This window comes from Ornithorhynchus anatinus, chromosome 19 (genome assembly GCF_004115215.2).
Source record: "Ornithorhynchus anatinus isolate Pmale09 chromosome 19, mOrnAna1.pri.v4, whole genome shotgun sequence".
NCBI lineage: Eukaryota > Metazoa > Chordata > Mammalia > Monotremata > Ornithorhynchidae > Ornithorhynchus > Ornithorhynchus anatinus.
Genome location: NC_041746.1, coordinates 9,317,610 through 9,335,493, shown reverse-complemented (window position 1 = coordinate 9,335,493; position 17,884 = coordinate 9,317,610). Strand labels below are relative to the sequence as shown.

General features: G+C 41.9%; 1 protein-coding gene and 1 non-coding gene across 3 annotated transcripts in view; one reads left to right on the top strand and one right to left on the bottom strand.

Annotated features, from left to right (window-relative positions):
• Nucleotides 1-712: 712 nt before the first annotated feature.
• Nucleotides 713-850, top strand: LOC114805762. The gene has a single exon (XR_003753786.1). It is a non-coding gene; the product is annotated as a small nucleolar RNA SNORA7 (small nucleolar RNA).
• Nucleotides 851-9,254: 8,404 nt separating this feature from the next.
• GPATCH2 (G-patch domain containing 2) overlaps nucleotides 9,255-17,884 on the bottom strand; it is a 112,602-nt gene continuing 103,972 nt past the window's right edge. For both annotated transcript variants that reach the window (XM_029047061.2, XM_029047062.2), the window contains one exon: nucleotides 9,255-9,719. In XM_029047061.2, coding sequence (XP_028902894.1) covers nucleotides 9,499-9,719 — 221 coding nt within the window. In that variant the 3' untranslated portion in view covers nucleotides 9,255-9,498. The remainder of the gene's footprint in view (nucleotides 9,720-17,884) is intronic.

Genomic DNA, 17,884 nt, shown 5'->3' with positions numbered 1-17,884 from the left:
TTAACCAAACACACCCCGGTTTTTGCGTTCTTGCGAAACTCCGCCTTGAGGAGAAGTTATGCTACACAGTCATCCGTTTCGGCACCACAGGCAACTTGATACAGTTTCTTTTACAACAAGATGTTCTGAATTCAAGCAGACTCTAGTTGTTGGAAGAAGGTTCCCCAATACCTCAATCACATTCTAGGCAGAACTGTTGGCTTATTAATTCAATTGTGAAAATGACAAAATAAATGGAAGTACTAGATTTAAGTATACATAGGTCCATAATAAAATTGTTGCAGAATCTTAGTGTAATCTACCTGTATCCCAACTCCACAGTAATAGTGCATACTTTAGACATTAATAATAATAATAATGATGTTGGTATTTGTTAAGCGCTTACTATGTGCAGAGCACTGTTCTAAGCGCTGGGGGAGATACAGGGTAATCAGGTTGTCCCACGTGAGGCTCACAGTTAATCCCCAATTTACAGATGAGGTCACTGAGGCACAGAGAAGTGAAGTGACTTGCCCACAGTCACACAGCTGACAAGTGGCAGAGCTGGGTTTCGAACCCGTGAACTCTGACTACCAAGCCCAGGCTCTTTCCACTGAGCTACGCTGCTTCTCTATTTGTAATTACATTTGTATTAGGAAGATTTGAAAGTAGTACTTTTATAGTAATTCAACACCATAGGATTCAAATATTAGGCTTAGGTGATGCTATCTGAGCCCTCTCAGGGTCGCACCTGGAGAGTTTCCAGTACTCCACCAGTCTCGACTACGGGAGGGAGAATCGAGCAGAGGTCTACCTATTCCAATCCTAGCTTGGGCAGTGGCTAGTGAGTGGAAGGCAATCTGCTACAAGTCAAAACTCACCCGTGCTGGGCAACAGCGGCACGAGAGAGAGTCGAGGGCGGAGACTCAAGTTTACCGCGAGGAAGGAGTTAATGGTAAACTCGCTTCCGGATTTTTACCAAGAAAACTCTATGGATACACTACCAGAACGATTGCAGAGGGACAGCGGGGCATTACGGGAGAGATGACAGCGTAAGACAAGATGCTATCAGCATACTTTATACATACGTGCTGATTAAACCAGTAACTCGGTATAATGTAGCTATGCATTCTTATCTCCTGGGCCAGTTGCCCGATCTGTGCCACTCTTTCACCCAAAGTGAGAGAGTGAAAGCCAAAAGCAAAGCAAAAAAAAAAAAAAAAAAGCCTAGGCTTTAACTACTTGAAACCAATTTTTTCACTTCTAAGTTTTCACTGGGAACTAACTTCAGTTTCTTTAAAGGCGGTTGCGTATGTTGTTGCAGGTGAGCCTCTGTGTCCCCTGTTCCCAGTTTACCCAGCACTACTTATCTTTCCACCCAAACCCTGTCCTTCCCCCTGACTTTTCCATCGCTGTAGACAGCACCACCATCTTTCCTGTTTCACGAGCCTATAACCTTGGCATTATCCTTGACACTCTCTCTCTCTCTCTCGCTCTCATTCTTTCCACACATTCAATTTATCACTAAATCCCGTCAGTTTAACCTTCACAGTACTGCTAAAATCTGCCCGTTCCTCTCCATCCAAATTGCTACCACATTAATCCAACTACCAGTTGGAGAAACACAAGTGCAACTTTCTGGTATGGTGGGCAAATTGTCATTTGAGCCCTTAGGATAAATGCCCAGGTAATACCAGTGAGATTCATTCATTTAATTGTAATTATTGAGTGCTTACTGTGTGCAGAGCACTGTACTAAGAGTTTGGGAGAGCACAACACTAAACGGTACATTCCTTGCCAACAATGAGCTTAAAGTCTAGCAGAGGGGAGACGGACAATATTAATACAGGTATACATGACTCAACAAATATTATGTCCTGCAACATTCTTTCAAGCAGATTCAGGTACAATCCTGCAATTTTCTGTTGGAATCCACTGAATTGTAAATTCCTTGAGGGGAGGGATCTTCTCTACCTGTACTGTCCCAAGTGCTTACTATAGTGATCTACACACACTTAGCCCTCAATATATAACACTGACTAATATCCCTCTCAGAATTTAGGCCTTCCCTTGGCAGTCGGGAACACTATTTCTTAGTCGTCTTGCTATTCTGTTATTAGCTAGATCAATTAGCCAAGCATGTGCTTCAGCAAGAGGAATCTCTAAATGCTCAGAAATGGAATGGGAGAACTGAAATCACAAACTGAGAAAATGGATTTGGGTTTGTCCTCCCTTTCCTCGCCATATATTACTCTAAAATTGCTCAATTAAAGACCTACCTGTAGAAATGCTCCATTCCAACCTCTTTAAAGTTAAAAATTATATTAACTATTGCATGGACGTTCCAATGGAAAGCCAGAGTTCTATAATTTATACCCCCCTCCCCCCAATCCCTTAAAAACATGCCAAGATGAGACTACCAAAGTCATATCCAAGACTTAAAATGAAAAAGTGATCCCAGCACATCCTCGCAGTGCCTGGTGAGAGGCCTGAGAATCAGGGATTGATTTATGCTGTCCGACAATTCAAAGACAGAAGACATCTCTAATGTATAGATAAAACCAAAAGTGGCAATAGTAGATCATACTACTGGCAGTTAATGGCACCGACTCGCTGGAGAGAAATCTGGATCTACTTAAAATGTCAGGTGTGTAGAATAATGAGTCTGTGCTTAGTAGGAGGCCGGCAGAAGGAGCCTTCATGGTCCACTTGTCAGTCGAGTATATGTTACAGCCAACCTGCTAAATAAATGAGCATTTAATATCTAGTGAGGAGAAAGAAAAGACCACTCACCCAAACACCCTACTCATTTTTGGGGGGGAAAACTTTTTTTATAAACAATGAATCATTTCAAACATCAAATAACCTTTTAAAAAAAACAATGTGGAGCTGAAAGTGTCCTTGAGAAACGATTATCTTTTAATCCCCTTATTTTGACAGTGGCCCATATAAAGGTTTTCAGTAACACCTTGTGGCGAGCAGGGAAGCTTTTAGGTCTTTAGGCCAGAGGTGGGAGATGGGGTATGAGATAGGAAGAGTGTGAGTAAACTGAGGCAGGAAGATGGACTGGACTTGTGATTGGTGGGGCCTGAGGTTCACCTCCAGTTACTTGTGGCAATCTCTTCCTTGTATCTTTCCATCATTCCAAACATCATTTCCAGAAGTGGGATGGGCAGTTAGACATATTGACACAATGAAATGTAGTGGTTGTTTTTTTTTCTGGGAACAGTGGCTATCCAAACCAAATAACAACGGCAGTCTACTTCTTTCTAGGAATGTAAAAGTTCATGATCTGTGAACATTACAATAGTTCAACTGATGAATAAGGTTACTTTTTTTCCTCTCTTTTTCTGAAGTAATTAGGACAACTAGGCGAGTAATGTATACACTGTCACAGAATTTTTCTATGACCTGAAAAAGGATCAATTTATTTGCATTGTTAAATTTTAATTGGCTGGGAATAATTTTTTTAAAACATTGCAATACTTCAATTTCTCATTACAAAATAATTTCAGCTTAATTAATTTGTTCTAACAGTAACTCAGACTAATGGATGGCACCTTAAGTGAGCTATTAACTGTAACTTACCACTCATTAAAATGAAGACAACTAAAAAGAATTGCCAGGTTTACATAAAGGTAGAATATGATATCACATAGATTTATTGACTTGCCTATTAGTAACTCAACTCCCTCTTTTTAATATAAATAATACGGTTTATAGGGATCACGCATTTTCACATATGAGCTTGCGAGCAGCGAACGTGATTACTGACTCTATTGTGTTGTGTTCTTACAAGCGCTTAGCACAGTGCCTTGCACACAGTAAGCACTAAAACAGCATTGATAAGATGACCAAGAGTCAGTCTCCAGGCAAAACTTCAAAGGACACAATTGGAGCTCCTCTGTCAGAATTTTTCATGGTGAATCTTGAACAGTCTTCATTGTCTCATTAAGTAACAGGCTATCAAGATTTTTATGCCCCCAAAGAAAAAAAATGATGAGAAAAGAACAGTGCCTCAGGCATCCTTAACCGTGTAGTTGAATGCACTAATTTTCTCTCTACCTAAAAATGATCAACAAATTTTTTCAGTTTTAGGTTTGAATATATCTCTCTGCCAGCTTGCTTGCTGACATCAGCAATGTTGAAGTGTATGAAATAGATGGCTGGGATGAGTGAGTGCCATTGCACAAGACACCAGCACCATAATCCATTCCTCTGTGCAGATTCTTGGTCTGGAAGTCTCAGGACTGAAGTTCATCCACCATTTCTGGTGCTGGAACTAAACGATACTTGGTGGAATTCAGTCCACCCGATAGGAAAAGTCCCCGAATGGGTGTGATGGGGTGACGGTGATAAGACGGGCCCCGCAAACAATGGGCCTGGACGGGGGAAATCTGCCCCAAGCCCCTTGTGCCTACTGTATCTTTGATCACAAGCAGTGGTAGCCGCTCTACCTCGCCCATTTGACTCTGTCGATCAGTGGTGCTCAATGTGTGCAGAGCACTGTACTAAGCGCTTGGGCGAGTGCAGTACAACAGATTTGGTAGACGTGTTCTCTGGCCACGATGAGATTACAGTCTAGACCTTGGGCTGTGGCATCTGTTTCAGTGGCTGATTGGCTACAATCCGAACTCCCAGAAAACTAGTTCGCCGGAGTAGTTATTTTTTAGTGTTAGATGGTCCCTCCGGGAAACTGTCATCCAAATGAATTGCCTAAATTCACTTGATGATAATTGGAATTATCAAAAGTCATTGACAAATGAAGATATCTCAACTAGCTCATTTATTCCGATCTACCTTTAGCATTTAATGGCTGCTTATTCTGTGCAGTTAGACATAATCCCTGTCCTCAAGGAGTTTACAGATCAGTCTGTGGATATGTATTAAAATGACTATTATTGTGTCTGCCTGGATAATAATTAAACAAGATTCCTGGTTTATAAATAAATGCCTAATATAAAAACTGCCCAAGTTATAGAATAACATTTTTTGAACTGACGCAAACTTCAAGACTGTGGGCTTGTTGTGGGCAGGGAAGGTATCTCTATTGTCATTGGTACTCACCCTAGTGCTTAGTATAGTGCTTTGCACACAGCACTCAATAAATACCATTGAACGAACAGAAATGTAGAGAAGCGGTGTGGCTCGGTGGAAAGAGTACGGACTTGGGAGTCAGAGGTCATGGGTTCTAATCCCGGCTCCATCACTTGTCAGCTGTGTGACTTTGGGTAAGTCACTTAACTTCTCTGGGCCTCAGTTACCTCATCTGTAAAATGGGGATTAAGACTGTGAGCCCCACGTGGGACGACCTGATTGCCTTGTATCTCCTCCAGCGCTTAAAACAGTGCTTGGCACATAGTAAGCGCTTAACAAATACCATCGTCATCACAGAACTCTGGATGCCGGGATTTCCGAGTTCCGTTTCCAGCTGCAAACTCCGTTTCTGCAATCTCTCACCTTCACAGCTGGGGTGGGCAGCAATGGTTTAGCGATTCCTCCTTGGCAGTTGCCTCTCCAACTATATGGCTGCCATGGAGAATCCAAGAGGATGCTGGTGGTTGAGGCTCATCTCCCCTCATGACTCCAGATCACGTGAAGTTGCCCTCTCCCAAGATGAAGGGGAGAGCAGAACTCATTTTAAAGAGGATGATCTCTTACATCAAACAGTGGTAATGTATTCATGGACGTTTTGCCCGGTTAAAGAGTTCATTATGGATTTCTGGTTTCGGTTTTAGGTACACGTGTAGTTTTACTAACATGCCAGCCTCACACGCTGTAAACACTGCTATAAACTCCGGTCGCAAACTATAGCCGTCGGTACTTCGTATTCCTCTTCAGCTGGTAACTGCTCCTACTGTGTCCTTCATTGTTCTCTGAAGGGCAGCACATAGGGTTGAAAACTGGGCAACTTGCATTTCACATGGATTGTCTCGTGAAAATGAGATAACATGAGCTAAATCTAAAAGGAATAACCAACAAGAAAGTGACTGTATTTATCAATTAAGCTTTATTCAATTTCATTCATAGTTTCACTGGCACATAGCTTTGTACAAGATCTTAAAACTTTTTGATTCCAATTCATTTTAATTTTAAAAGCTTTCAAATTTTAGTTTCACTCTACATAAAGGTTAAACTCAGGGGAAAATGGTTAAAACAAGCAATTCAACAGTGATAATTCCATTGCAGAAATATACATTCAAAATGAAAATGTCAATAAGAGATTAACAAATTCATAACGTTATGGTTTGTTAAGCCTACCGACAAAAGCACTGCTCGTTTACATCCAACATACATGTGCCTCGATGCATGTATCTGTATACACGCATATGTATTCACACATGTATACATGTCAATTCACAGGTCTGTTGGTTGACTGTGTTTTCTACGTTTTGGTTGAATATCACGGTATGAATGGGAGGCTAATTCTTAGAAAAGCGTAGTCAAATCGGAGGGCCTTAGATAGCAGTGACTGCTCTCAGTTTAAGAATGTCTTCCAAATTAAAACAAAATGCTTAGCCTAGAAAAATGAAATGGACAGGAGAACAACAGAGGAACATTTGACAATACTAAGTGATGAGAAATGGTAGAGAGGCAATTTCAAAGCAGTTTTTCGTGGCTTGCTCTAAATTATCATTACAATCGACAGGGTGTAGGAATACCAAGAAATGTGTTCCCTTGCACTTCTAAAATTCGCATCAGTATGACTATTCTTAGCTCAACCTATTAGAACTATAAGACTCCTAAATAGAGGAAAGGAAGGCTAGCTAACTGCCTATCGTTAGAATGACATCACCTTGCTACCCTTTTGTAACAATACAGCTGCTCCTTTCAAAATCCGACAGTCCACCGACTGCTTTAGCATCCACAGGTCTAATAACCGGGGGGATGATTAGCCACAGTTGTCAGTAAACATCATTCGGAGAAATACGCTTCATGGCTAGACAAAAAATAATCGATGAAACATGGTAGGGGTCTTCGATAATGCAGTTCTGAATTCTTACATCTCCGATTAAGCCAAGCGGTTCTCTGTGAGGACCACCATGTTAAAATGTGCATTGGCTTGTGTGTGTCTGTGAGTATACACTGAGGGAGGTAGCTTAGATATCACCATTACTACACTCTAATCTTTGGTTAATATTTTAAATCCTCTGTGGGCCACCTAGTGGCTTTTAGGTTTGGAGTTTCAGACTTGATAAAAATGAGCAACGCTTTGCTTGTGCTACATCATTTAAAGTTCCACAGAGGCTAAGGAAGCCTCCGTGCTAATGTCTTTGAGCGGTATTTCACGGGAGAGGAAGCTGTACACTTTCACAAATGCAGCAACGAAAACAAGCACCACAGCTCTGACTTAATGTCGCCATGCTTAATTATCTAAGTAATCCGCAACAGTTGTTCAGAACGAAATGGAGTAATTAATCGCTCCTTTATTCGCATCCAATACTCCAGCGCATTCTGCTGCCCATCAGAGGATGGTGGAGTAAGAGCAGTGATGGCAAACTCTTCATCGTTTAGGGAAACAAACTCCAAAAAGTATTTTCACAACTCAGGAATCCCTGGAGAGCTGCAGAATTTGGCTTTTCACAGCCCCATTTCTGTAGAATTATCTAAGGCCATGGCAGTGAAAGGAAACATTCTGACACATTCAGGAGAAGCGAATGTGAGGAAATGGATATCTCTATAGCAAGGGGAAGCGTAGAAGCTTACGCACCACGAGTTACTGGAGCTTCATTTTCTAAATAAATAAAATAAATATAGAAGTCTGGTAACAGTCTCACCTTTTCATACAGGAGAGCTCTTTAATCCTATCCAAACTGTAGTATTTGTTGGCAGTACAAAGATTTCCCCAGACTCCTTCCTTTAAGGAGAGAGTTCTTAGAGGCAGGAAAAAAAATACATATATATATATATATACACATAAATATACATATATGTGTGTGTGTGTTATATATATTTGGCAGTGCTATCCTTGAGGCATTTGAACAGTGGTTCCAATCTCTTCCCAATAGTCAACATTCTTTGGGTTAGACAGCTATCGAGGAAAAGCAGATGGAGAGCGACTGTGTTCAACTCTTTAGTGACCAATAAACTCAAAAAACCAAGACTCCCCCCTGGCTATTTACTCTTGTCAGCCAAACAATAACCCGTTGTGAATTTTAGTAGCATTAATATTTAAAATGACACCACCAATCAAATCTGTTTTAATATTTGCAGTGTTCTAGCTCTGCCCCTTACCTAACACAGCACATCATCAGTTAACACTTGGAGACTACATTAGGCCCGGGATTAAATGCTTGATCCACTTGTGCTCAAGTGCCAGTTTAGATCTATGAGAGGCCAACAAATTCCCTCCTGTTCCCTCTGTGCCCTGCTAATGGGCGAGAATTCCCGTAGCATGAAGTAGGCCCACAATTCCACTGTCACGTCTCTAAATGCTTGGTTTGGCTAATCGGGGCTCGAAACGAACGAAATCTGCGTGCTGAGATCCAAATGCTGTGATCCCATTTTAAACTGTTTGCCATTACTTTGGACTTCAAAACAAGCTTTTAGGGGACAGAGGTGGAGGTTGAAATGAACAAAATTTGTTCCTCCTATATGAAGCAAAGATGTATAAATATAAAAAGTCTTTAATTTAGGGCACTCAGTGGTGATCACAACGTATCGGAGGGTAATGGGCTCTTTTCTCAAACAAGATGCAGCGGGAACAGATGGGAAGCAGCGTGGCCTAGTGGAAAAAGCAAGGGCCCGGGAGTCAGAGGACCTGGTTTCTAATCCTGTCTCTGCCACGTGTCTGCTGAGTGACCTTGGGCAAGTTTTTATCTTCTCTGTGCCTCAGTTCCCTCAACTATAAAAAGGGGATTGAGACTTTGCGCACCCTGTGGGACAGGAACCATGTCCAACTTGATTATATCTACTCCAGCGCTTAAAACCGTGCTCGGCACGTAGTAAGTGCTTAATGTCATTATTATTATTACCATTAAGATGTCTTTTTGTCAGTTTCTTAGGGAAATCTTGGTTGTGGGTTATTAATATGTACCACTCTTAGAATTCTCACAGAAGGGGAAAGTTTTAGTGAGAAGAGGTTGACAAGTCTGCCAAATGGAGAATGTGTCTAGTTATCTAGTAAGCTGATAGGGGTTTTGGGGAACTTCATTTGGATTAAATTACTTGGTGTCAAAAATAAACTCACACATTCCTATTCTCTCTCTCTCTCTCACCCCTAATGGGCTGTAGTGCCTGGAAATCTTTCACATTAAAAAAAAAAAAGAACTGGATTTTGTATGTAGAATTCATTTGAAAATGACGGAGACTTAAAACTACAACTCCGTTTCCACTTTAGCACCATGAGAATTTCCCTGCTCTGCTACCGGAGCAGGATTGTACACAGCTGGAAATCTTCGGGAGGGTAATTGTGAAGCATTTAGGTTTCTGCTTCACACATTGAGATTGTGCTGCAGAGGAAGAGAGCCGATCTGCTGAAATCACCCTAAAGCACAACACAGGCTTTCTTCTGTTTTCTTAGGTGGGTTTTCCTGATTTGGGAGCACTATTCGTCGGCGTGCTTTTCTGTCGGCTAAAGCCAAGTCCTAATCCTTTTGGCCTCTGAATTGCCTGTATGGGTTCAGACATCCCCTTGCCATCCCGTCCAAGTCCTGTGCCAGGGGTCCAGCCCATACTCTGAAGCATTCTGTTTCCAATATTGTTCTCTGGGATGGGCTGGGCATTTTCACCCACAAACCCTGGAACGACAGAGACATATAATATTAATCATTCATGCTCTGGATGGATGAGCAGCGGGGCTCGGTGGATACAGCACGGGCCTGGGAGTCGGTAGGATCTGGGTTCTAATTCCAGTTCCGCCACACGTCTGCTGGGTGACCTTGGGCAAGTAACTTAACTTCTCTGTGCCTCAGTTAACCTCATCCGTTAAACGGGGATAAGAGTGTGAGCCCCGTGTGGGACAGGGACTGTGTCTGACCTGATTAACTTGTATCTAAACCAGTGCTTGGCACATGGTAAGCAGATATAACAAGGTGTAATTATTATTGTCAGAACTGCAATTTTTCGATTAAAGCCCAACAGTAATAGTAACTGTGATATTTAAGCACTTACTATGGGTCAAGCACAGTATTTTACACTGGGACAGGCCCAAGGCATTATGGTCTGACGGTGCCTGTCCACATAAGGCTCACAATCAAAAGGGGGGTGAGAACAGTTATCACAGGCTCATTATTACAAATGAGGAAACGGAGGTTCAGACAAGTTAGGCCACTTGCTCACGGTTACACGGCCGGCAAGTGGCACGGCTGGGAGTTAGAACTCAGGTTTCCTGATTCCCGGGCCCGTTCTCTTTCTACTGGGCCAAGCTACTTCTCGACCATTAAGCAAAAACCATTTTAGTCTCCAACCTTCGCTAATAACCAACTCATTCGCTCCCCGCAGTTATTCTGAAAATCATCATATCATTTTCAAAAGCAATTTCAACTTATTGGCATACAGTCTGGGACTGCGAGAGGGTCATAAAGTGAGTTGAGAAGAGATAGTTTTGGCCTCTAGGTATCAGTAGTAATAGTATTTATTAAGTGCCTATTATATGTAGAGCACTGAACTCCACATGGTGATTCTAACTGAAGCAGTGTGGCCTAGTGAGAAGAGCACGGGCCTGGTTGGGAGTCAGAGGACGTGGTTTCTAATCCCAGCTCTGCCATGTGTCTGCTGTGTGACCTTCGGGAAATCATTTAACTTCTCTGTGCCTCAGTTACCTCACCTGTAAAATGGGGATCGAATCCTACTCCCTCTTATTGTGAGCCTCTCGTGGCACTGTATCCAAGCTGAATGACTTATATCTACCTCAGCGCTTAGAACAGTACTTGGCACATAGTAGGTACTTAACAAGTACGATAATAATAATAATATGTGTTGGGAAAGAGTATACAGGTGGAAATCAGATATGGATCCTGTCCTTCGAGGGGTTCACGATCTATGAATGTAAGTGGGGGAGAGGACTGGAGACAGGCACATTGGGAGCAAATGAAACAAAACATTAAAACAGCATAAAAAACAAGGACAAATACACAATCCACAAAATATTAACAAAAGTCAGTTGGGTGCTGCAGCTCGGGGTGCTAGAAGTATTGCCTATATGAGAAAATGTGGTTGTCTCTTGATTAGCCCGGGATTTAATATCCAGACTGTAAATTTTCCAGCCTCGCTCCCTTTTACCTGCCCCTAGCCTTTCGGCCACTTCATTTGGTGTGGAAAGGAGAGAGGTGAAATGCAAATCAGTTTTCCTAACCGTTTAACAGCTCTTGTAAACAATCTGGTGAGGGGGAGATAGAGAATGGGGGCTGAAGGGAGTTGTTTCGATTACTGTAGATTTCATTTATTCAGTATCCAGGGTGATTGAAAGCTAGCTACTCTACAGTTCGTTTTGTTTTTACTTAATAAAGCAAGACTAATTTTAAAGAAATACTGAGGAACTCTTTCTTGTAGCTCCTTCCTTACAGGCCTTCAAGGGGCTGATAATCACTCCGTGGGTCATATGCAGGTTCCCAATTATGGCTTTTCAAGTTCTCCACAGGCTGGTCCCTCCTCACCTAAGGAAGTAGTGTAGCCTAGTGGGAGGAACACTGGACTGGGAGTCAGAGGACCTGGGTCGTGATCCCAGCTCTGTCACTTGCCCGCTGTGTGGCTTTGGGCAAGTCACTTCTCTGTGTCTCAGCTTCCTCATCTGTAAAATGGGGATTAAAAACCTATGACTTGGTCTGAGAACCAGGTGGGACAGGACCCGCACCTGACTTGATTTATTGTGTCTAAAGACCAGCACTTTATACGGTCCCTACCAGATACTACTATTATAGCTATTATAGTTACTGTCTTCTCTCCTTTCCTTAAATATCCCAGCCTCCACTCTCCGTTCCAACTGAGCTTCCGCCTCTTCTCATCCCAGCCTTCCTTCTCCCACGCTGATATTGAATAGTCTTCCTTCTCCTGAGCGCCAGACTCACTCTCTACTTCCTTTAACCACAGCCTAAGCACCACCTCCTTCAGGAAGAATTAACCTTATCCATTCTCCTATCCCCAGGATAATTTCGATCCTACTCCTCCCTTCAATTCAATTCATTTAATATATTCACGATTTTGATATTTGCTGATTTAGTTTTCCCTATTGGATTGTAAGTTCCTTGAAGGCAGAGACTGGGACTATACATTACCGTGAATTTCTAGGGCTTGTTTTAATGTTATACACCCAGGGAGGGCTCGGCAGATGCTTGCTGCTTTAGATGATGATGATAAGATTCTTAATGCAAAAGTTTTTGATTATTCAATAATGGATTTGAAATGAAAAATGATCTGAGAACAACAATCGAATGTGAGCAGAATGCAAACCAAGACCTCCTCCAAATCCTTGCTGCATTTCTTTCTTTTCAGTCTGAAATTTTACACAATGAGCTCCCAGTCTAAGTGCTATATAAATTTAAAATAGAGCAAAATAGCAATGCTGTGACATTCTCAAGTTATATATCAGACTGTATATGGAGCACTGGCAGACTCTGGTCCAATCTTCCATCAGTGGTACTTATTGAGTGCTTACTGTGTGCAGAGCACTGTATTTAGCACTTGGAGAATACAACAAAATTGGTAAATGTGTTCCCTGCCCACATGAAACATATAGTCTAGAGGGGTGATAAACATTAAAATAAATTACGGATATGTATATAACTGCGGTGCGGCTGAGGGTGGGTTGAATAAAGGGTGAAATTCCAAGTGCAAAAAGGCCTATCCAAAAATTTCTCTCAAAGAATACATAGGGTTTTTTGTTTTTTTTTTAGCAGACCACTCCTTGTTGTTGAACTTAGTGGGGGGAAGATCTTCATATCAAAAAAATGCTTTTGACAAAATAGTGCGTTTTGAGAAAACACTGCACAAACCAGGAGCAGCATACCCACACAGAGGCTGTCAGCAACAGATTTTAGCACTTGCTGAATTTTGTATGGAATTAAGATGTAAAGTTTTCCAGGGAAGGATATGGTATATTTTCGGGTCCGCTCCCTTGGGATCTACACATGGGAGATCATATGAAAGACTTTTATGATTTAGTGTTAAGTTTGCAATACCGTGCAGAGTCCTTGAATTATTGTTGCTAATTAATTGGTAATACCAAGGAGATATGTCCACAAAGAAAAGTAAAATTGTAACCAGCCCTGTTTTTTGCCCTAAAAAGGAGCAGCTCTCCGTTCTGATAAAGAATGAATCCCCACTTTTCTCCTACGGAGGCCAATCCTTGAAATGTTTTGCACTACTTGAACCCTCCAATGTAGCCATGAGTGGAGATCGGTAGCAGTTAAATTAAGCAATAAGATTGCAAACTCCTTGAGGGGTAGAGATGGTGTCTTAATAATAATTGTGATCTAACTCAATAATGTTCTGCCCAGAGTAGTAATGGTGGATTTGAAAGGGAATTCCTTGAGTGTCAGGCTTTTCCCCCTTGTTAGGGAGGACCCAGAACCATCTGAGTGAGTAAAGATGCGCTAGGCCAATCCAGGGACACCCAGAAACCTTAGCAGAGTGAGGATTTTCCACTTCACAAGACACTGATGCTTAATAATGTTGGTATTTGTTAAGCGCTTACTATGTGCAGAGCACTGCTCTGGGGTAGATACAGGGTAATCAGGTTGTCCCACGTGAGGCTCACAGTTAATCCCCATTTTACAGTTGAGGTCACTGAGGCACCGAGAAGTGAAGTGACTTGCCCACGGTCACACAGCCGACAGTGGCCGAGGTGGGATTCGAACCCACGACCTCTGACTCCTAAGCCCGGGCTCTTTCCACTGAGCCATGATGTTTAGATGTGTTTCCGACCACTATTGGGTCTGCAAGGTAGGAAAAAGCATGTCCCGGGCAAGAGGCAACTAAAAGAAATGTTTGACTGACGAGTTGCATCCTGAAAATATGAAAATGTTAATCTGCCCTTTTCCCCCTTGGACAACTGGCTGGGCTGGGTCCACTTGCCTTTTGGGGGATTCTGATTAGGCCTCCCGGCCAATTGGACCTGCCATGATGATGTGATACATTTAACCCAGATTGATTTAATTCTAAATGAAAAGTTTTTACATGGAACAAGAGAACTGCCTGGTCGCATCTGGGATTGGGGAGACATGGGTAGGGGCAACTCGGCGGATACCCGGACTGTCACATTCGCTCACCCTCTCCCAGGCAGATGAAGCCAGGCACCCAGCACACTCTGATCGACATACTAATGTCAGTGATAACAAGTAAGACGTGGGGAGGGGAGAAGCACAGAAAGAGGAAGAGAAAGGAGCGGGAGGTAGTTCGATTCGTAGGAAAGGATGGGAGGGCAGGGGGAAGAAGTGAGAAGATGGGAGGAAGCAGATGAGAGAGGGGCAGCAGTTAGGGGCGGGGGTTCTTTGCCTTAATCTGATAAATCAATCAAGGAACCATGTTATCGAATTCCAAATGCCTCCGCTCAGGACTTGAATGCCTGTTAATATATTCACCACAGTCCCCAGCTATAGCACAGTTGTGCTTCTGGCCTGCCTTCTCCCTAACCTGCTTTCATCCCAGTTTAGCTCATTTGGCTCCCTGACCTTTGGATATTTGCTGTTCACCCCACCCTCAACCCTCAACTGCACTGACATACATATCTTTAAAATATATACTATAAACTATTCATATTAATGGCTGTCTCCTCCTCTAGACTATGAGTTTATTATGGGCAGGGAAGAAATCTGCTAATTTTGGTGTATCATACTCTTCCCCCAAGGATTTAGCACATTGTAAGCACTCAAATAGCATTAATTGTTTTATGAAGCAGCTGCTTGGGTCTTTTTTTTAAAATGATATTTAAGTACTTACTATGTGCCATGCATTACACTGAGTACTCAAAGATATGCATTGAGTGCAGAGCTTTGAATTAAGCTTTTGATTTTTACCTTGGGTTCCTTGAAGAACCTTTCCAGAATCTGTGTCTACACTGCAAACAAATTACTCCTTACTCCTCTACTCCTTAAGCATGTTGATACCCATTCCAGATCCAGCCCCCGCACATTTACGTATATATCCTTTAACTCTACTGTTTTCCTTATCCTTAATATATTTTAATTTCTGTCTTTAGATTGTAAGCTTCTTGAAGTCAGGGGATGTATCCACTAACTCTGTGGTACTCTCACGTAAGACAACCCGATTACCCTTTATCTGCCCCAGCGCTTAGAACAGTGCTCTGCACATAGTAAGCGCCTAACAAATACCAACATTATTACTCGCCCAAGCACATAGTAAGTGCTCAATAAATACCACTGATTGATCATGTCCATCAACTTCCCCAAGCACTTCATAAGGTGCTTTGCACAGTAAGTGCTCAAAAAAATGCCATCAATCAATCAATCACTGGTAATTTTTAAAAATCTGTTAGATAAGAGGGTGATTCTCTGGAGCCTTGATTCGACACAAGGGGTGGGACAAAACTTGGAGTGCCTCAAACTTGATCCTGCAGGATTCTCAAGTTAGAGACTCGAACTGGCAGAACTATCATTTTTAAGACCTAAGATGAACCACATGCTATGAACGTTATGGCAAGGGATTCTTTTTCAAAATTATTTTAATAGAGTAATAAACCTGGCAATTACAGTTTTATTTTGAAATGATATTTTTGTGTATTGGAGGCAGATTTCCATGAAAAATTTAGAATCTTCTTAAGCAGCTGTGGGACATGACATGCCCCGGTTGAACAGTGCACTCGCATTCTGGAGCGTATCCCTGATTTTACAGTGATTGCTATGAATTAATTTAATTCCATCTGTAAGCTAAAATCAGATCAGAGGTCTAATGCTGCTGCAGGCTACACATCTGTTTAATTGTTTTTGGATACGAGAGCTTGCAAAAGTTCCGGTTTACAATTTGTATAATACTTAAGAAATAGCATGAGACTGGTTCAAAAACTTCATCAAGAACTGATAAATCATGGCAGTGCTTGGTCTTGAATAGACTAGCAAGTAGAGACCTAATTCCATATCTTAATTGCCAAACCCTGGCTTTCAGAGCACAGGATTAACTTGGAAGCCCAGGAGTATTAAATTTGGCCCATTATCTTGCTTGCATTTTTGCAGCGTCCAAACTCCATCATATTTTCAAAACTGCTTTCTCCTGTTTTGTTTCGGGGTGTTTTTTTTATTTTGTGTGTGTTTTTTTAATGAAAAGCTGGAGGGAAAAATGGCACTTGGGGGTTAATTTTCTCTTCAAGCTCTTAATATATTTAAAATTTTAAACATCAGTTAGTGTAAAAACCCAGTTACTTCACAATTCATAAGGGAAGATGTACTATAGAAATCTACTTTTGGCTTCTCATCCTTCTTTTATAAGATTAAGACTTGTGAGCTGAGCAAGTCTGCTTCAGCACAGTATTCTATGACTATTATTTCCCTTTCTATCACTCCTTGCAGCGTTAAATCCTTTAAATCCCTTCCTAGAAGGTTCTCCTTTCGTGAGGGCAATTTTGCACTCCTTGGCCTGCTAACCCTCCCCCCGCTACACTGGATCTCGCTTTATGTCTATTATAGCAGAGTGTGTCTCTCTCTTTCTCTCTCTCCTTTTCCCTTCTCACGCTCTCTCTTTTCCTCCCCTCAAATCTTCCAGGGTACTGTGGATGGTAATTCACTTGCGTAATTGGCTCAAGAGATGAAAATCTCCTATTGGTCTCTCCTAGCCACTAATCTATCCGGCTAACTGCAAGCCTAATTGGCAGCTTGTTTAGTAATTTGGCTCCTAAAGGGCTGTATTGATGCTGGATAAACAGCCAGTGGAAGAGGAGGTGATAGCTTAGCTTCACTGTTAACAGCTACTGCCCTCCCCTCCCGTCTACCTCCCCCATCTCTCCCTCCTGTCCTCCCATTTTAGAAGCAGCATCGTGGGCTCCCTATTTCCGTTCATCCTATGCCGCCGTACTAACCAGTCAAGAGGGAAGAGGTTGGCTTCGCCGAAAAGGTTCGAGGCGGCCGGAAAAGTGATTAAGGCAAGAAATTAGGACATGTCTGGACACTGGCAATTTTAGCAATTTTGAGCTACGTGACAGAATTCGGTTCAACCCAACGTTCCGCTGGGATGTGTGTCAATCAGTGTGTGTCATTACAATAATAACAACGACGGTATTTGTTAAGCGCTTACTATGTGCCGAGCGCTGCTCTAAACGCTGGAGCAATGCTGTCACATCTCTGCCTCGGCTTCCTTTATCTGTAAAATGGGGATGATACCGGCTTTCCCTACAACTGTGGTCGATCCGATTACCTGTATCTACCAAGGCGGCTGGCACAGAGCATGTGTTCAGTAAATATAATAAAAGGAGCGTTAGTATTTGAGGCATCGTTTCGGGTACTGTATGAAAGCAAAGGAGATAGGATAAAAATATGAAAATACTGCAGCAGAACTCAGAGAAGATGGGGAGTTACTTTCACTGAAGATCTTTAAGAATAGGGCCTATATAAGTATCTGCACTGAAAAGAATTCTGTGACAGTCCAATTTCTTAACTGAAGACACACATACACATAAATATACAGAAAAAGGCTCGATTGTTGACAGTCTCACTGTAATTACAGTTCCGCCATAACGGAAATCAAATTGAAATGATACAAGTGATATTTGTCAATATGGGTAATTTGTCTCTCATACTATTCAATGTAATAATTTTATAGTTAGTAAAAATAAATGATCCCAAGTGCTATAATGAAACTGCTCACTGTTAAAACCAAGCCCAAAGAGATGATAATTTCAGCTGATGCAGAATAGAACCAAAACTACTGCTGTGGCTCTCATCTGACTTTTTTTAATAAAGGAAAATTATGGCACTCCTTTAATTTTGTTCACTGTTTTTCACCTTTACAAATGACTTTT